Source organism: Camelus dromedarius, chromosome 10 (assembly GCF_036321535.1).
Source record: "Camelus dromedarius isolate mCamDro1 chromosome 10, mCamDro1.pat, whole genome shotgun sequence".
NCBI classification, from domain to species: Eukaryota; Metazoa; Chordata; class Mammalia; order Artiodactyla; family Camelidae; genus Camelus; species Camelus dromedarius.
Genome location: NC_087445.1, coordinates 78276275 through 78296342, shown reverse-complemented (window position 1 = coordinate 78296342; position 20068 = coordinate 78276275). Strand labels below are relative to the sequence as shown.

General features: G+C 55.4%; 1 protein-coding gene across 1 annotated transcript; it reads left to right on the top strand.

Moving 5' to 3' along the window:
- The first annotated feature begins 2687 nt into the window (after positions 1–2687).
- On the top strand, positions 2688–10636 carry SAPCD2 (suppressor APC domain containing 2). Its single transcript, XM_031450990.2, has 6 exons — positions 2688–3402; positions 6029–6141; positions 6691–6837; positions 7158–7265; positions 7373–7510; positions 7660–10636. The coding sequence occupies exons 1-6, from the start codon at positions 2805–2807 to the stop codon at positions 7786–7788; spliced, it is 1233 nt and encodes a 410-aa protein (XP_031306850.2). The 5' UTR covers positions 2688–2804; the 3' UTR covers positions 7789–10636.
- The last annotated feature ends 9432 nt before the right edge of the window (positions 10637–20068 follow it).

The window sequence follows — 20068 nt, the reverse complement described above, 5'->3', positions numbered from 1 at the left end:
GGGGTGGAGCTGAGATCAGAAGGGTCTGGACAATTGAGGCTGTGTAGTCCAAGGCACCTGCAAGGCCACGAAAAACGGAGCTGACCCACCTGGGTAGGCAGGGGCACAGATGGGCGGGAGTACTAGTGAGACAGAGGTGGGTAGCAACTTCTTGGACCACCTGCCAAGGGCAGACTTGTGGCCAAGAAGTCACCCTTTCTTTGTCCTAGGGCCTCATCCAAAGGGTTCAGGAGAGCAGCATTAGTTCCTGGTTGTCATTGCAGGAGTGGAGACCAGAGAGCCCTGGGACAGGACTCGGGGCTGGGAGGCAGTTGCCCATCCTTTGGTCCACGCCCAGTGCTGAGCAGAGGACAGAGGGGCCCAGCAGCCCTGCCCACTCCAAGGACTCCGGGCTAGCACAGTGAAAATTACAACTGCGATGAGTACCTCAAAAAGTACAGGGGCTGCAGAGGACCCACATGGCCTGGGGCTCCAGGAACCCCGCCCCAAGGGTTGGCAGCAAAGCTGAAAGCTGCAGGTGGGAGCATGCTGGGCCAGGCTGGAAGCAGTGTGGAAGGAGGAGATCAGGATCAGAAAGACACAGGGGCCTCGCCTTGGCACCATGCCCAGAGCATGCATGGACTCCAGTTCCTTCTGTACCTTCCTCCAGTGTCTCACCAGGGGCCATGGGAAAGTCCACAGACCAAGCCGACCTCCGGTCTCCATTCCTTCAATGACAACCCTTCCCCTCAGCTCCAGATGCCTTGAGAAGACCTTGTTTCCTCTGCATAGTGGGCTCAGGCTCTCGGGGGCCCTGGCCGAGCCTGGGTGCCGTGGGCCACGCGGTCCTGAGCTGTAGCATCGTCGTTCGCTGCCAGCCGCTGGCCCCCACACCCACACTGACCCCCACAGACTTGTCCCCAGGCCTGCCCATCCCACAGGCCTCACCCTGCTTTGGTGTCCCACACAAAGTTGCTGTTTCTGCTGTGACCCCCAGGATGGCTTCCCATGTGCCAGCTATCCACTGAGCACCACTGTGGGCCAGGCCCTGCTCCCAAAGAGCACAGGGATCAGCCAGGAGCAAACAGGAAGGGTCTTCCTAGTAGGAAAGCCACCATGAGCAAAGGCCCAAAGGTAAGGGAATCCTGGGACCCTAAGGATAGGGGCCTGGGGTGGGTGCTGGAAGCAGAGAGGGAGGGGGAGATGAACTACAGGACAAAAGGCTTGAATGCTGTCCTGGAACTTTGGCTGGTCCTGCCACTAAAGAGGAAGGCAGAGCTGGGCAGGGCTCCCTGGGGTGACTCCAGGCTTACAGCTTTCTATGTGCCCTCCAAGTTCCATACCAAAAGAACTCTCACTTTGAGGGATAACCCCAGGGGAGAAGTGGGCCCAGGACACTCCCTGGCCAGTGCAGCTGCCCTTACAGCCTGAGACGCAAACCAGTACCTTGGGGCCCAAGGACACAGAGGCCCAGGTCGGCAGGTCAGCCAGAGGGTGGATCCCGTACCTTGTGACAGGAGCCTCTCTGGAGGAGGTATTTGGCAACTCTTTGCTGTTTTATCCTGGAAGGTGGACAGTCTGCTTCTAAATCAGCAGGTAACACATGCGCAACATTCAGTGGCAAGGTGCCAGAAGCATGAGCTGTCTGCAAAGACGTCAGGGGAGGGTAAGGAGCAGGGCAAGGCCTGGAGGACAGGCTACGGTGAAGGCAGGGGTTCCAGGCAGACAGTGTATTGGGCACCTCCCTGTCTTCAGGAGGGTTGCATCAGTCGGTCCTGATGGGGGGCTCCCAGTGCTGGACTGCAGGCTAAGCCCTGGCCCTTCCCAGACTAACCAGACAGAGGGACTAGATCCTGGCTAGAAATGAATCAGGGGCAGTGAAGGGGAGGACACAGGGCTGCCTGGCCTGCCTGAGGAGGCCATAGAGCCAGGCGAGCATCTGGAGGACGTGTCCAGCCAGAGAAAGGGGCCAGACCAGAGGACCTCGGGGGCAGAAGGAACTGGTCATCAGACGGGGATCTGGGGACAAAGGAAAAGTGGCTTTGTCCTGCAGCCGGCAGGAAAGGCCAGGCTATCCCCAGGGGCCAGAGGAGGAGCTAGCAGCAGTGGGGACAGAGAAGCCTCTGTGAGGGGAAGCGCCCAGCTGGCTGGAGCCCACAGTCCTCTTGGGATCCCCCTGGCACAAGAGAAAGGAGCCCCAGGATTGGCGGTGCTTGTTCCGGGGGACCCTCAGTGAAGACTGCCCAGGGGAGCTAGAAGGGGAAGGTGGGTCCCTTGAGGGCGGTGCTCCCCATCCTTATCCCACGAGGCCACCTGGGGACAGGTCTTCTGCAGGGCGCCTGGCCCCGCCCTTCGGAGAGGTGGCTGGGCGGCCAAACCCAGCGAGGGCTGAGCCGCCGCGGGAGGGCCGGCGTGGCGGGAGTAGGGGACTATGAGGAGGACTCTCGGGGCTCCCTCGCCCACCTGCAAGGTCGGGAGGGAGGCAGAGTTGGGAGGCCCCGCCCCCTGCCAGCCGAGCCTCCGCGCGCCCCGGGCCCCTCCCGGCACGGCGGGAGCGCGCAAGGCGCGGGTCCCTCAGCCCGAAAATCAAACCGGGCTGGCGGCCTCTCAGCCAATCGGAGAGGAGATTAGCCAGCCTGGGCCAATGGCCGCCGCGAATGCTAATGAGCGCTGACGCCACGAGGAGGCCCATTCAAAAAGTCGCAGCTATTGTCGCGGCGGGTTGCGAGCCGCCGGGCCCGCCGTCGGGCGGCGCGGACAGATCCTGGGCCACGCGGGGACCATCCCCGGGCGGGCCGAGGACCGAGCCCTGCCGGCGGGCGCCCATGGCCGGAGCCGCAAGGGCCGAGCCGGGCCGCGGGCCGCACCCAGCACCCGCGCCCGGCACGGAGGGGCTGCCGCGCGCCTTCCTGCAGAGCCTGCGCACCCTGTTCGACATCCTGGACGACCGGCGGCGCGGCTTCGTGCACCTGCGCGAGATTGAGTCCCGCTGGCAGGGCACCGACGCGCGCGAGCTGCCCCGTGGTGTGCTGGAGGGCCTGCGCCAGGTGGCCCCGGCCAGCGGCTACCTGACCTTCGAGCGCTTCGTGGCCGGCCTGCGCACCTCGCTGCTGAGCGCCGACGGCGGCACGCGGGCTCCGGCGCGCGCCCCCGCCCGGGGAGGCTGCCCGGCACGGCCTGGGGGCCAGCCGCCGCCGCCGCCGCCGCCGCCCCAGCGCCTGGTGTTCGCGCCGGCCGACGAGCCACGGACTGTCTTGGAGAGGAAGCCCCTGCCCCTGGGCGCGCGCCCCACGCCGGCAGGTCCCGGAGGTGCGGCCCGGAGCCTAGAGAAGATGTGTGGCCCGGCCGAGGCGGTGCCCAACCCCGCGGAGCCCGAGAGGCCCCAGGGCGCGGCGCTAGAGCGGAGCCCGAGCACGGACGCTGGTGAGTGCCGGGCGGTCCCCGGACCCGCCTCGAAACTTCTCCTGGCCGGCGCCTGAGGCCCGAGCCCGAGCGGTACTGCCTGAGCATCTCCCACCGTGGGATGAGGGCCAGCAGCTCTTCGTGGGCTTGTGAGCCTGGAAAGCACCTTGTGGCCTGGAGGGAAAGAGAAAACGTTTCCATCCCTGTGTGCTCAGGGACGCGGGTAAAGGGGCTGATGGGCGACTCGGCAAACCCCATCAGGAAGCCACTCAGTGCCAAATCTGAGCTGGATACTGGGGAACCTGCCTGGTATGAGGAAGCTGTCCACCACTAATACCTACCCACACCTGGGGACACCTGGGCCCTTGGGCTCATCTCTGGTGACTTAGACTCCCCTGCTGGTATAGGAGGAGGGTCCCAGACTGTGGAGAAGGGCCCTTGTTGCCTTTTTGGGTCCTTGTTCAGTTTGACAGTTCTGCCCAGAGGCCTGGGCCCACTGCCCCGCTGTGAGGCCAGGGCAGGCAGAAGCTGCTAGAGGTGGTCCAGGAAGACCTGACCGGGTTGCCAGGAAGGACAAAGGGGTGGGTGGTCTCCAGGCCTGGAGCCATGGTGCCTCTGATACCTGGGAGGGACCGACCACAGTCCCTGGGGATGGCCTGGCTTCCGGTCCAGTTGGCAGGAACAGGAGATCGCTGAATGGTCCTGTTTGTCCCCTAGAGACTGCCTTGGGAACAAGACCTGCATTATGGCCGGGGGCGGGGGCTGGGCCCCTCAGCCCATTCAGCCTGTGCGCGTGCCCGCCAGGTGCAGGCCTTCCCCCGGGGCAGCTGCCAGCCCTTGTTGTGTTGCCCACCTCTCTGCCAGCCTCGCTGGACACCCTGCCCAGCCTTGGACATATTCCCCAGCCCCATGACTGCCAGTTGGAGCTTCAGCAGCCCCCAGCCTCCCTGGTGAACTTATCGAGCCGCTCACCCCAGGCTGGAGCTCCTCCATCCTGGCTCTTCATTGCCCAACTTCCCTGTCCCCATGGTGTGTGTATGTGTTGGGCAGGATTCTGGGTGTGGCTGGCCCTGAGTGCAGGGTGCCATCCACGTGACTGCACACAGTTGGAAATCAGCCACAGGACTGAGGCTTGGAGGCCCCTGGCCTGTGGCCCAGCCTTGCTCTGTCCTGGTGCCCTGTGTGGCACTAGGTTAGTTACTGCAGCCCTCTAAGTTCCAGTACAGGGTGAGGCATGTGGACAGTGCCCACCACGGGGTAGTGTTCATGCCAGTCCCTCTGGAGGGTCAGGCCAGGGCTCTTGCTGTCACCTTCCAGAGGCAGAGGCACAGACAAGGGGCATGACATACTCTTCGGGTGCCAAGCCTGGAGCTCAGAGAGCCAGCCCCCCACAGCCTCTCAGGCCCTCCTTCCTTGTGCACCCCAGGCTGGCCTGAGCCCCGTAGGCATAGGCTGCTTGCTCAGACCCAGACAGCGGCAGGGCTGCCTCTGCTTGCTGGTTATCTAGCTGGGCGTCCAGCATGCTGTCATCTGGGACCTCTGGAGTTGCCCTCCAGATGATAGTGCAGACTAGCCGAGCTGTTCTGGGGTGTCCTCTCCCCACTCCCTCTGCTGTGCCTTCTCTGCTTGCCCCGCAAGCACAGCAGTTTGGAAGGTAAACTCTGAGCCTGCCTGGAGCCCGTCTGCCGGGGCTGGCACGGGGGCCCACATGGCCCCCGTGCCAGCCCTTTGGAGGTGTCCCTGGGGGGCATGCCTGTACCTCTTCTTGCATCCTCTACTGCCGTGGCCAGGCGGGGTGCAGAGCTAGGGAACCAGGGGAGGGCGCCCTCCTCCACACCTGCACCCCACTCCTCCCCGCCTGGGAAGCCCTGCACGTACTCCTCCACCCCCAAGGAAGCTGTCTGGCCCTCCAGGAGGCCCGCACTGAGAAGCACCTGGCTTTCTGGCCCCCAGCCAGCTCTGCAAGTAGGCGTGTACACTGCAGGAGCTCCTCAGCTACCCGCTGACCGGGCTGCTGCTGCCCACATACAGGGACTCACTTTACAGCACGCTCACCTCCCTGGGAAAAATCAGGTCCCTGCCACCCACGCCCCACCTTTTTCCTGCACAACCTGTGGTCATCCTTAAAGTGCCAGTGCATATAGGAGACAGGAGTGGAGACCAGAGGCCGCTTCATCCCCCACTCTGTTCCGGCAGCCTCTAGCCCCTGAGGTGTACCTGATGGATCCGGGGCCCTGGGGGTGCAGGCATGAGCCAGATGAAGCCCCTGCCCTCAGGGAGCTCACATCTGAGGCACATGCGGTGTGTGTGCAAACGTGCCGCCTGGCCCTCCCCAAGGCAGGTGCAAGGGGAGCTTGTGGGGATCAAGGGAGGACCAGACCCCAGCCAGGCACAGGCAAAGGGGGTCGGGGCTAGGCCAGTGCCCCAAGACCCTGGGTCCAACTGAGATGGGGAGGGGCCCAGCAGAAGCCTTGACTTGCTGATGATCCCAGTGGCCTGCAGGCCTGGACACCTGGCTCTGCATTGCCAGGACGGCTGGGGGGGTGGGTCTAAGATGGACCTGGAAGTCAGGCTTTGGGGGGTGGGGGAAGTTGAGCTCAACTAAGCAGGCCTGGAGGCGAGCTAGGCCTTCACCTCTCTGCTGCAGGTGCAGTGGTCTGCAGGGCCAGGGAGCTAGGTACGGGGGATGCCCGGTGGGCCCCCCGTGCCCGAGGGGAACGTCGGAGGCACACCATCACCAATGGTGTGGACTGTGACCTGGTGAGTAGGGGCCCGGGGGGGTCTGGGGGACTCTCCATCTTGCCTGGGGTTGGACTTGGCCCCCACCGTTGGTCTCCTGGAGCACACCTCTGCCTGAGAAGGGGCAGCTAGGTTCTGGGGGAGCCTGTGGTGGGAACATCAGTCAGTTCCAAGCATCTCTCCCCATCCTAGTTGGAATTCACTTGAGGGATGGCCCAGGGTCAGGTCAAGAAGTCCTTTAGGGAGAAGGCTGGGTCGCCTCCCCAGCACTGCCTGCTTCCCTGCCAAGTTAGGCCAGCTCCAGCTGAGTGCTGTCCACTGGCCATAAAGAGAGGAAGGGTCCCCTGGGGAAGCCGGCATGGAGGGGCTGAGGAAGGCCCAGAACCCCGGGAGGAAGAGTGGGGCAATGCTCCTCAATGCAGAAGCACGAGGGCTCACCCGTGTCCAGGTGTGTGCACCCAGGTTGGTGGACCTGCACCTGCGTGGACTGGCTCCTTGTGAACACACGGGCAGAGGCGGGCTTGCCCCCGGGTGTGTTCATGGGTATGTGTGCATCCCTGTGTGTGGCAGCTGAAGCAGATGAAGGAGCTGGAGCAGGAGCAGGAGGTGCTGCTGCAGGGTCTGGAGATGATGGCGCGGGGCCGCGAGTGGTACCAGCAGCAGCTGCAGCGTGTGCAGGAGCGCCAGCGTCGCCTGGGCCAAAGCAGGGCCAGCGCTGTGAGTGATGCTGCCCAGGGCTAGGCTGCCCCCATCCCCAGGCGGGTGACCCCCCCCCAACACACACAGCGATCACCCACCTAAACCCAGGCACCTGGGGGGGATGGCGTAAGGCTGCCCTACTCCAGAGCACAGGGGCTGTCCCTCTTCCCAGGATACGGGGACCCTCCCCCCGTGATACTCCCCTCTTGCAACATGCCTGGGCTCCTTTGGCTCTGAGCACTGACTTCACCTGTGGGGACCCCCCCACACCCTGAGGCACTGGGCTGATGCCAGGCTGGGCCTGTCCTCTGACCACTCTGCCCCTGCTTTCCTCTCAGGACTTTGGGGCTGAGGGGAGTCCCCGCCTGCTGGGGCGGCTGCTGCCCAAGGTCCAGGAGGTGGCCCGGTGCCTGGGGGATCTGCTGGCTGCGGCCTGTGCTGGCAGGGTGAGCGTCCCCCAGACCAGCTGGCACCAGCTCTGTGCCACCCCTCCTCCTTGTCCTAGAGGCTGTGCCAGGGCATGCCAGGCCTGCCTGACGGTGCCCTTCTGCAGGCCCTGCCCTCGTCCTCCTCCTCGGGGGCCCCGTGCCCCGCCCTGGCCCCCGCCTCGCCCTCCGCCCTAGGCCGGCGGCGGCAGCGGCAGCAGCAGGCTGTCCTCATCCTGAAAGAGCAGAACAGGCTCCTCACCCAGGTGAGGGGCAGGGAGGGGCACGGGGCGGAGGGGCACGGGGCAGGGAGGGGCACGGGGCAGGGAGGGGCACGGGGCAGAGGGGCACGGGGCGGAGGGGCACGGGGCGGTGCTGAGGCCCAGCAGGCCCTGACTGCCCCCCCCCCCGCCAGGAGGTGACGGACAAGAGCGAACGCATCACGCAGCTGGAGCAGGAGAAGTCTGCCCTTATCAAGCAGCTGTTTGAGGCTCGCGCCCTTAGCCAGCAGGATGCTGGGCCTCTGGACTCCACATTCATCTAGCCGGGCACCAGCCCCGACACGGGGCCTTGCAGCCTGGCCTGGCCCTCAGCCCCGGGCAGGCACTTCCTTGAGCCCCACCTCTCAGGCTGAAGGCACCTGGCCAGCCTGGACACCACCCTCCCTCCTCCCTTCCAACCTAGGCTGCCCCAGGGCCTTCCTCAGGCCTCCCCCAACCCCAGCGCCCAGAACTGACTCCATCCTGGTCATCAGGGGAGGGGGGCTGACCTGGGGTGGAACTCCATCGTGCCAGCACAGCCTGAAGCTGCTACTGTCACTGTCAGTGGACAGTGGCACCCCCCTCATGTTTACCTGATCTCAGGCAATCCTGGGCACCTGCCCAGGTGTTTTCAGAGGGCCTGTCTCCCCTCCCACCTGGAGTCTCCAGTAAAACGCACTCGTCACATTAGGCTGCACTTCCAAGAGCGGCCAGCAGAGAGCGCTACACGCACCGGTCACTGTGGCCCTAACGCCCCCACGGTGGTGTCTCAGATGGGGCCTGCAGTAGGGGGCCCAGCAGGTGATTGGCTCCGGGGGCCCAAGAGCATCTTCCTTCCCTAAAAACTAAGGGTCTGTCCCTCAGCCAGGAGCAGATGGAGGGTAGCCTCTAAGAGGGGTTCTACTTGCATCCAGTTCCAGGGGAGCCCCCAGGGGTGGTGTTCTGGATCGTGCCTGGACCAAGTTTGGCCTGATTGCGCCTCCCTACAGACCTCGAATGCTAAACAAACTTGGGTTAGCTGTCATCCCTCCTGGCCAAGACCACTGAGCAATCTGTGACCCAGGTGCAGAGCCTTGGGCTTGCCAGGTGAGCTGGCCAGGGCGGGCTATGGTCACCAGGCAGGCTCAAGTGTGCCCCTCCATGGGCCGGACGCTGTCTCCAGAAAGTGTGTCAGCCTGGGCCCCCCAGACACGCCTCAAGGGGCCTCTTGGGCTGAGCAGGACCTCCCTAGCGACCAGATTCAAGGTTCCCCAAGTGCGGGGACCTGCCACCCCCTCCACCCTGCCACCCCCAGCTTGGCCTTGGCTCTGGGCCCCAGGAAAGGGACCCACAGGACATAGGAAGAGGCTGGCTGCTGGTCCCATCAGGAGTCATTCCCTGTGCCCAGCGCCAGGCCTGCTCTAGAGGGGACGCCCTGCTCAGCTGGGCCTGCTAACAGCACCTCCACCGCCGCCCCCCTCAAGCCAAGGACACAATGACATTACAGACAGGCTGAGTGGTCGAGAGTCCTGGATATGGTGTGGGCATGTTTGGGGACCTGGGGACTGGAGAGGTTGTGTGCATGGCCTCTCATGGCCCCGGAGGGCGGGCTGACCATGGAGGAGGGGTCCAGGGTGCAGGGCAGCCGCTCTGTGCCAGGCCAGCAGCAACCTGGCTGGAGCTGCTCCCCACAGTGTTCAGGGCTGGCGGGGGATGGACGCTTGTCCCCAGTCAGGCCCAGCCCTTCTCAGAGGAAAGGGGTGGGTACTCCTGGGGATCATGCGCCCTTTGACCTAGACCTCTTGGGCAGGTTCCCTGGGATGGGAGGCAGGAAAGGGAGCTGGTCCTGAAAGACCAGACCTGGCCTCCAGCTCCCAAGCAGACTTGTGGTGCAGGGCTAGACCGGTGCCCACTGAGGAGAGGTCCGCCCTCCATCAGGCTATCCAGCTGGGGCTTGCCCACCAGGACCTTCCTGAGGCCATCCAGTCCTGATTCTTGGATCGCTCCCCACTTCCATCCCATGACCAGTCCCCCCACTGGCACGGGGAGTCCCTCTGCCTGCACGTGCTCCCAACACAGCCCTTGTCAATTCCAGAACTGAAAATGGCTCCCTTCCCTGCTCCTCACCCCTCATTCACCCCCTCAGGACTCAAGGCAGACCCAGGCCCCAAGCAGGGTTCAGCCTCCACGGCCCCCACCCTGCAGCCCTGCAGGCAGCCAGGCCCTCCCACCTCTGGGCTTTGCACGTGTTGTCCCTGTCCTGGAGCACTGCTCCTGGCTATACCTGGCTGGTCCTGCCCAGCCCTCCAGCACAGATGCAGGGTGAATGAGCCTGCAGAGCCCAAAACAGCAAAGGCGGCAACCTTGGGCAAGTGGCCGAGGTGGCCAGGACGCAGTGTCTGTTCGGGGCGACTGTCTTCAGTAGACCTCCCACTGAAAGTGGAGCCTGCAGCCTCAGGTGGAATAAACCTGAGACTCAGGGAGAGGCTACTCGTGGCGTTGGCACTCTGCGCAGGGCGGGAAGTGCACCCTCTGCCTGCAGCCTGAAATCTAGGCTGCCTGTGTGGCCCCGGAGACCTCAAGGGGAGAACAGTAAGTGGTCCCAGGTTGGCAAGGCCAGGTGGCCGACAGAAGCACAACACATCCTCGCTACAGCAGTGTTTCTAGCTGCACGTGGGGGACGTTTGGGGCCAGGTGAGTTGAGGGAGTAGTCTGTGCACTGTGGGATGGTTAGCAGCGTCCCCAGCCTCTGTCCACTAGATGCCAGCAACACACACACACACACACACACACACACACACACACACACACTCTCTCTCTCTCTCTCTCAGCTCTGAATGACCAAAATGTCTCGGGGTGTTGCCAATGCCCAGGCATGGCGGTAGGGCAAAGTCAGCCTTGGCTGAGCATCTCTGCTCCAGAGCAATGCAGCTCTGCCAGGCCTCAAGGATTTCCTGTCGACTGAGCTCCAGGAGGATGAGCATCTCCAGGTTAAAATCCTTTTCACAGACACCACAAGGAAAGGATCTACCATGAAAGCCAGCAGGAACAACAGACTCTGAAGCCATGTCGGATGTTGGAATAATCAGACAGAGGATATAAAGTAATTGTTTTGTACAACTGAATAAAAGACATCCTTGAAAACATGAACAAGGACGAGCCTTTACAGTTTCTTATTCCGTTAAGAAAAAATCCGATCTTTTATTCTAGAAAAGTGATCAATTAATATGAAAAGGAATCAAATAGAATTAGAAATTTAAAAATATATAGTTAGTAAGTGAAATTTAAAAGTAAAATGGACTTCATGTGGGAAATTTCAGCACCACTAATAAGAGACTTAAGGACTTGCGAGACAGCACTTCAGAAATGATCCCGAACACGGCCCAGAGGGACAGGGCATGGGCAGGTGAGGGAGGAGGAGGGCGGGAAAGACAGAGGGAAAGGGCTGTTTGGATGGATTTCCTGAAGGAGGGACAATACATGAAGTTAAACTGGCTTCAATTTTTCCGGAATTGTCTAAAAAAAAAATCAATTCTCAGATCCAGGAATTCCCGTGGTTCCCAGGCAGGACAAATAAAAAGAAACACCCACTTTCTCTTACCAGACTGTTAAAGAATTGGAGACGGAAAGCCAGGTGCCTACAAGGGAGCCGCCACAGTGACATCAGAGGCCAGAGCGGGTGAAACGCCTTCAGTGGCCGAGACAGCCTTGCAACTAACCCCGAAGCCCGCGCCCAGAGACACTGTCTTTCAAGAGTGAGGGCGAAATAAAAGCAGGTTCAAACAAACTGACGTTGAGAGTTTCCAACCAACAGAACTTGACTAAAGGCAACTCCGGAGGAAGGACTTCAGAGAGAAGGCAAAATTCTAGAAGGAATCACAGACCGGGATGAATTAGTGACCCATCGCTGCAGAATACGTCAGCTTAAAACTTGGTGGCTTAAAGCAACACCTATTTTCTTGCCATTTCTGCGGGAACCAGATGGGCTTGGGGTCTCGTGAGGCTGCGGTGAAGACCGTCTGCTGCGCCCACGGTCCCCTCCAAGGCTGACCAGGGCTGGAGGACGTACTTCCGAGATGGCACATCCACTGGGCTGTTGGCAGAATGTCTCAGTTTCTCGTCTCCTTGGTAAAAATAATGATAATGATGATGCTCACAGGGCTGGGCAGGATAGAACCTAAACAGTGTCGATAATGGTATGCACGTTGGGCGGAGTGTGCGGAGCTGAGGCATTCTAAAGCACTTCAGCTGCTCCTCAGGAGGGAAAAGACACTAACTTTCTGTTTCACTGTGTGTGTTAAAACAACCAGGAGAACCACGCCAAATTACCGCTATCCAGCGCACACCTTCCAGAGAAGGGCGGGGCAGGGACATGGGGGAGAAAGGAAAAGAAGTTCAACTTAAAAAGAAAGAAAATCAGAAAACACGTAATAAAGTTGAAGAAATACATTCGTAACCACAATATATGTGACTTGATTAAACTCTAGTGAGTCATCAGATTGGATTTTGAGAAATTCAGGTATAAGCTAGTTTTTTAATTGCTGCCTTTTTTAAATTGCATTTTTTGTGGGGAGGTAATTAGGTTTATTTATTTACTTATTTAATACTTATTTATTATTATTTTTTTAATGGAGGTACTGGGGATTGAACCCAGGACCTCATGCATGCTAGGCATGTGCTCTACAGCTAAGCTATACCCTCCCTCCAGGTATCAGCTGTTTTAAGAGACACGTAAAATATAACAACAGCAGCAACAAAAAGCTAGAGAAGCTGTAATACAAAACAAAACAGATGCTAAGGGAAGAGACGTTACTCGTGACGAACGGAATAAACACCTCATCATAAAAAGTTGTATTTATGGGGAAGATATAAGAACCCTAAAGTTGTAATCACCCAATAACACGTTAAAATTCACAAGGATATGCAGACATTTCACCAAGGGAGATATACAGATGGCGTATAGCACATGCAAAAATGTTCAGTATCATTCGCCATTAGAAAAATGCAAACTAAAACTGCAATGGGAGTAGCTATACCTCAATCAGAGTAGCTGAGATGAAGATCTGATCACACCGTACGCTGGTGAGAATGTGGAGAAACTGGATTTCTCACACGTTATCGGGGGAATGTCCAATGATACAACCCCTCTGTAAAATAATTTGGTAATTCCTTTTTTTTTTTTAATTGAAGTACAGTCAGTTACAATGTGTCAATTTCTGGTGTGCAGCACACAATGTCCCAGTCATGTATATTTTCAAATTCTTTTTCATTAAAGGTTGTTACAAGATATTGAATAGTGTTCCCTGTGCTGTACAGAAGAAATCTGTTTTCTATCTATTTTTATATATAGTAGTTAGTATTTGCAAATCTCTTCCCACCCCCTTTCCCCCAGTAACCATAAGATTTTTTACTACGTCTGAGTCTGTTTCTGTTTCGTAGATGAGTTCATTAGTGTCCTCTTTTTCTTTTTCCTTTTTTACTTGCACATAAGAGTGATATCATATGGTATTTTTCTTTCTCTTTCTGGCTTACTTCACTTAGAATGACAGTCTCTGGGTCCATCCATGTTGCTGCCAATGGCATTATTTTACTTTTTATGGCTGATTAGTACTCCATTTTATAAATATACTACAACTTCTTTATCCAGTCATCTGTTGATGGACATTTAGGTTGCTTCCATGTCTTTGCCATTGTAAATAGTGCTGCTGTGAACACTGGAGAGAATGTATCTTTTCAAATTAGAGTTCTCTATAGATATATGCCCAAGATTGCTGGATCATATGGTAACTCTGTTTTTAGTTTTTTTGAGGAATAATTCCTTTTCAAACTAAGACTTACTGTGTGTGAGGGTTAATTTCATGTGTCAATTTCACAGCTAGGTTATGGAGCCGGTCCTTTGGTCAAATGCTTGTCAAGATGCTGCTTTGAAAGTATGTTGTAGACATGATTAATGTTTACATCAGTAGGCTTTGAGTAAAGCAGATTGCTCGTCATGGATGGGTGAGCCATGTCCAATCAGGCAAAGGCCTTAAGAGAAAAGATTTCCCACGAAAGGAAGGAAGTCTGCTTGCAAACTGCCTTTGGACTCGACAGTGCTACACCAAGTCCTCCCTGGGTTCCACCTGCTGACCTGCTTTGCAGACTTCAGATTTGCCAGCTCCCACAGCTGCCTGAGCCAATTCCTTGAAATAAATAGACTTTGCTCCCTCTCTGCCTCCCCCTCAAGTGGACACATTCCTGTTGACTCTCCTTCCTCCCTCTGGAGCACCCTGATTACTGTATCATACCTAGCAGTGATTGCAGACTTGGGCATGTATCCCAGAGAAACAAAGACTGATTTTCATGCAGGAACATGTACATGAGTGTTCATGGCAGCTTCACTGCTAACAGCCCCAAGCTGGAAACTACTCAAACGTCCTTCCTGCTGTGGGTGATGGTTTGAAGAAACCACGGTCCACCCACACCACAGGGTACGATTCAGTGACACGAAGGAAGGCCCTCTTGGAACACACGACAACGTGGACGAACCACAGGGCAGTTGTGCTCGGTGATGACGGCTGATCCCAAGAGGATACATTTTGCAGGACCCACGTATGTGCCAGCTGTGAGAGAACACGACTACAGAGACGGAAAATGCGAGTGTGGCCGAAAGTGGTAGCGTGAGGAGTCCATGGGGGGTGGGTCAATTGTTTCTTGGCTGTGGTGGAGGTTACATGAGGCTACGCTTATGGTGAAACTGCAGAGTGCTACACACACACACACACGAGTGCACATAATCTGGTGAAGCAGAAGCTCTTCAGACTGTACCAGGGTCAGTTTCCTGGGTTGGCTACTGTACCACAGGTTTATATACACACACACACACACAAATATATACACATACGTAGGCAAGACTTGTCAGAACTATAAACAGAAAATGACAAACCCACCACCACAGTGAGGAATTTTAATACATCTCTCAATAATTCACAGGCTACCGTAGATTTGAATGTTATCAATAATGTTGATCTGCTGGACAAACCCAGACCAATGCACTCGCTAACTGGAGAACACTCTTCTAAAGCACACAGGGAACATCTCTAACTATTTATGACCACATAACAGGCCAAAAAGCCAATCCAACAAATCTCAGAAGATTGGGTGCATGCAGACCACGTGATGTAACCACAGTGCACGTACGTGAAAAAAGCCCAGACTTCTGGATGTTAAAACACACCCACTTCTAAACAATTCATGTCTCGAATCAGAAATCACAGTGGAAATGAAAAAAAAAACCTAAATGAAAACAAAAAGGGCATGCATGAAAAGCAGAGACCAGAGGGAGACTTCTACTCAGATGCATTAGGAAAGATGAAAGGCTCGTAAGTGATGCCTTACGTATTGAACTGCAGAAGCTGGAAAAAGAGACAGCAGAATAAATACAAATAATATAGATAAAGGAATTATAATAAATTACATTAAAATATTGTATTTAGTATATATATACCTGACATTTTCTTTTTAATTAATTGGTTAATTAATTAATTAATGTATTAATATACCTTTATATTTATTTTTAAACTTTTACAAATTATTTTATTTCTTTTTGAGGGGGAGGTAATTATTTCTTTTTGAGGGGGAGGTTTATTTGTTTCTAGAAGAGGTGATGGGGATTGAACCCAGACCCTCATGGACGCTAAGCCTGTGCCCTAGTGCCTGAGCTCACCCTCCCTCCTTAATACATTTTTATTAAAGTTCATTTGCTCTACAATGTTGTATTAGTTTCAGGTGTAGGGCAAAGTGATTCAGATATACACACACACACACACACATATGTATTCTTTTTCAGATTCTTTTCCATTATAGGTTATTACAAGATACTGACTATACTTCCCTGTGCTCTACAGTAAGTCCTTCTGTTTTTCACCTATTCTGTATATAGTAGTTTGTATCTGCTAATTCCAAACGTCTAATGTATCCCTCTCCCCTCTTTCCCCTTTGGTAACTGTAAGTTTGTTTTCTATGTCTGTGAGTCTCTGTTTTGAAAAATAAATTCATTTGTATCATTTTTTAAGATTCCACATATAAATTACATCATATATTTGTTTTTCTTTGACTTACTTCACTTAGTATGACAATCTCCAGGTCCAACGATGTTGCTGCAAATGGCATTATCTTATTCTTTTTTTATGGCTGAGTAGTATTCCATTGCATATATACGCCACAACTTCTTTATCCAGTCATCTGTCGATGGACATTTACGTTGCTTCCATGTCTTTGCTACTGTATGTAGCACAGCTATGAACATTGGGCTGCATGTATCTTTTCGAATTAGCTTTTCTTTTCCAGAGTTATGCCCAGGAGTGGGACTGCCTGACACTTTTCTTGATGCTGGGAACAGCCAAACAAAATAGACACAAAAACTTCTGCTCACACAAAATTATATTTAATAAGAATAATAAAGATTAGGACAGAAACTGCTAAAATTGAAAACAAACGTACATTATAGAAAACATCAATAAAGGCAAAAACTTGGTGGAAAAAACTATGAAGTACAGAAGTATCTGGCTAGATTAGTGATGAATAGAAGCGATAAGGCAGAAGTAAAATGATGTTGGGAATGTTAAAATAAGTAAATAGCAACCTATGCTGCAGAAATTAAACAGATACTCACCAGACATTTTAAACAAGGTTATGCCAACCCATGTGAAGTTGAAAAGCCCCTCGTGGTAGGTTCCTCACCCCAGACCCCAAAGGAGCAAAGCACAGAGCAGAAAACAGAAACATGCAGACCAACTGAGAGCTTCCACGATTTCACTGCAAAAGATTCACACCCAGAGCATACATGAAGAATTCCTGCAAGTCAGATTTCTCCAGTGAAGACATCCAGATGGCCAATAAGCACATGAAAAAAATGCTCAGCATTGATAATTATCAGAGAAATGCAAATCAGTCCACAGACGATAAATACTGGACAGGGTGGGAGCAAAGGGAGCCTCCCACACTGCTGGTGGGAACGTAAATTGGTGCAGCCACTGTGGAAAACAGTATGGAGATTCCTCAAAAAACTAAAAACAGAGGTGGGGAGGGAAATAGCTCAATGGTAGAGCACACACTTAGCATACAGGAGGTCCTGGGTTCAATCCCCAGTACCCCCATTTAAAAACTTTTTTTTTTAAAAAGAAAGAAAACTAAAAATAGACTTACCCCATGACTCAGCAATCCCACTCCTGGGCACATATCTGGAGAAAACTCTAATCCAAAAAGATACAAGCACCCCCCCCCCAAGTTCATAGCAACAGTATTTACAATAGCCAAGACATGGAAACAACCTAAATGCTCAAGGACAGATGACTGGATAAAGAAGATGTGACACACACACACACACACACACACACACACACACACGAATACTACTCAGCCACAAAAAAGAATAAAATAATGCCACTTGCAGCAACATGGATGGACCTGGAGATTGTCATACTAAGTGAAGTAAACCGGACAGAGAAAGATAAATATCACATGCTATCACTTATATGTGGAATCCAAAAAAAAAAAGACACGAATGTATATACAAAGCAGAGACAGATTCACAGACATAGAGAACAAATTTATGATTATCACAGGGGAAAGGGGTAGGGAGGGATACATTGAGAATTTGGGGCTAGCAGATACAAATTACCAGATACAGAATGAACAACAAGGTCCTATTGTATAGCACAGGGAAAGGAAGGAAGAGAGATAGGAAGGAAAGAGGGAGACAAGGAAGGAAGGAAGGAAGGAAAAAAAGAAAAAAAATTCCTGCAAATCAACAAAGAAAAGATAAATAATCCCTAAAGAATGAACTAAAGATTTGAACAGATGCTTCACAGAATACAAGAAAGACTCCATTTCTTAGTAACAGAGAAAACACCATTAAAAACTCAATAAGATTTTTCTCACCAGCTTCCCCAAAATCCAAGAGTTGCACAATACCACATGTCGGCTACAATGTGGAGCAACCAGAATGGTGATGCATGCCCCTGACACCGCCAGGTGGCTCCAGGATTCCAAAAGTGGTACTGTATTTGCCCATGAAGCTGAATACACACGCTCTGTGGTCCCCAGTTGCTAGGATACCCCCCACCCCCAGAGAAACTTGCCAATGTGCAAATGTCCATGGCAGAATCTTGGTGAAAACAGCCTGAAGCCGGGACCCCCGACACGCTCACAGATGAAATGTGAGCTTTGTAACACTCACACCAGAAAACAACACAGCAGCAGAGTGAACTGTCCACAGCTTCACAGGTCAACATGATGAATCTCAAAAATATAACGTGAGTGAAAGAAGCAAGTGTCAGAACAGTATGTCCAGTACATTAAACAAAAAACCAGGAAAACAGCACAATGTGTGACTCAGAAACACACTGATGCTCTCCCCTGGGCAGGTGGAGGGTGCCCTCCCACACACCGTGGAGTCCAAGAGCACCGCACACTCACCGTGAATGCCTGGAACCTGGGGTGTCTCTGGCTCACAGGAGATACTCAGCAAGTGTTTGTTGAATGACTTAACGAGCACATATAGAAAGGGAGCAGTGAGTGAAGGAGCTTTACCAGCAAGGTGTTTCAAGACACTGTGGCTTCCAATGGGGAGACTCAGGCAGGAGCAGCTTCCCCTCCCTGAGAAGTCTGGATTCTGGGGGGTCGGAGGGAGGAGGGCTCTGAGAACCCCTTTCCCAGAGAACTCTCCTGGCACCTCTCTGCAGCCGCCTTCTTCTGCCTGGAGCCAGGGCCAAGCCATGTGCAGCACATCTGGATCCGAACCCTTAGTGAGGTTCCCTGATGCCAGCGGCCCGGGGCTGCCCAGCCAGAGCCCCCTCCAGCCCGGTTGGCTCCAGCCAGGGCCTCCTCGTTGCCTGCCCCTCAGCCCGCCTTCCAGGCCCCATCTGGAGGATGTCTCTGGGCCAAGAGAGGCGTTCCTGCCCTGGTGTCTCCGGGAGAGGACTCACTCTCAGCCTTGGTCATGGCTGTTCCTTGTCCCCTGCCTCCTTTCTCCTCCTCCCAGGCTAATCTGGACTCTCGTCTGAGCACAAGCGCAGGGTCCAAGCTTCCGTTCCCCGACCTCCTCCTCTCAGGCCTGGAGGGGCTCTGTCCAAGCACAGCCCAATACATCGGTGACTCTGCTTGGGCCTAGTTGGGTATGGTGGGGGCAGGACCGGGCCGGCAGCACCAGCGTCTGGTCTGCTGCCCTTTCCTGAGCTTGGCTCCCTCTGGGCTGCCTTTGTCTCTTACTTCTCAGCCTAGACTGCATGCCTCTCCCTCCTCTGAACTTTCCAGGGTGAAGAAAGAGACTGGGGGAGGGGGAGGAGTGCTGACGGGAAACTGGGGCCCAGAGCCCTGTGCTGGCCGCACCCAGGGACTCTGCTGGGGTCCAGCCAGGCGGGGCTGGGGAGGCTGAGCGACCTCCCGGGGCTCCCATCCTTCCCGCCGGGGTCTTGAGCTGGAAGAAAGGCTCCTTTGCTGGGCCTGTGACACCAGACCCTCAGCCTGGGCAGCCATCCCAGCCATCCCAATTGTCCCTGCTGGTTCCAGCTGGCCAGGGCATTGCCCAGACCCTGTGCCCATCAAAGGCTGCCCTTCAGGTCCCCCATCGCCCCACCCCCAGGCGCTGGCACTCCTGGGTGGTCCTGCCACATGGCTACTGCTGCTGGGATTTCCATTTTGCACATAATGGGGGTGAACTCTGGCCAGGGTGGCATGCAGGGTACTGGGGGTTCAGAGCATAAAAGCTGGACATTCCATGGGGTAGAAGGGCAGAGCTGAGGTCTCAGGCCAGCTGAGCCCTTGCTAACCCCATTGTGCAGGCCGGGGGTGGGGAACCTGTGTGCCAACAAGCCTGGCCTGGGGGACCCTCTCCCTCCTCTCCAGGATAAGGCCTTCTGTGCAGAGGACCCTCCTCCTGTTCCCTCCTTGGGAAGCCCCTGACCTCCCCAGTCCAGGCTTCTGGGCCCCTAGGCCAAGGGGGCAGCAGCAATGGCTCTGGCCTTGAGCCAGGAGGTAGGGGCTCGGCCTACCTGAGCTTGGTTCTCTGGTTTCTGGGCTTGGTTTGACTGTGGCCATCGGTTCCTCTCTGCCTGTTTCCTCACCTGTCACCTTGGCCGTGTGAAGGAGATCTGGCTTCACACTGCTCCGTACTCAGCTTTGGGCTCTCAGCTCCTCCAGGGCAGGCCCAGCCTGGACCGGCTCAGTGTCTTGGGGGCTTGACCAATGCAGCCCAGGGCTGGGTCAGCGCCACAGGCTGGTTGGCCCTTTCCTGCGGGGAGGGCACGGCAGGGACCAAGCAGGAGCCCACGTCGGGGTCTTGTATCTGGTGGCGCCTCCATCCTTCAGGACCAGGCCAGGAAAAAGCCGGGCCCTCCTGTAGAATGACCCTCGGAACAAGCCTGCCTCAGAGCCAGCCCATGCCGGGCCTCCTGCCGCCAAGCCCAACGGCCGCCGGGACTGCTGGGGAGTGCTGGGGGTTCTCTGGGTCCTGCGGGAGTGGGACTCTGGAGCGCCCACAGGCAGACCCTGGGGGCAAGCACTAGCGGTCAGGCGGCTGGTCGGAAGGGAAGAACCTCTGGGGCT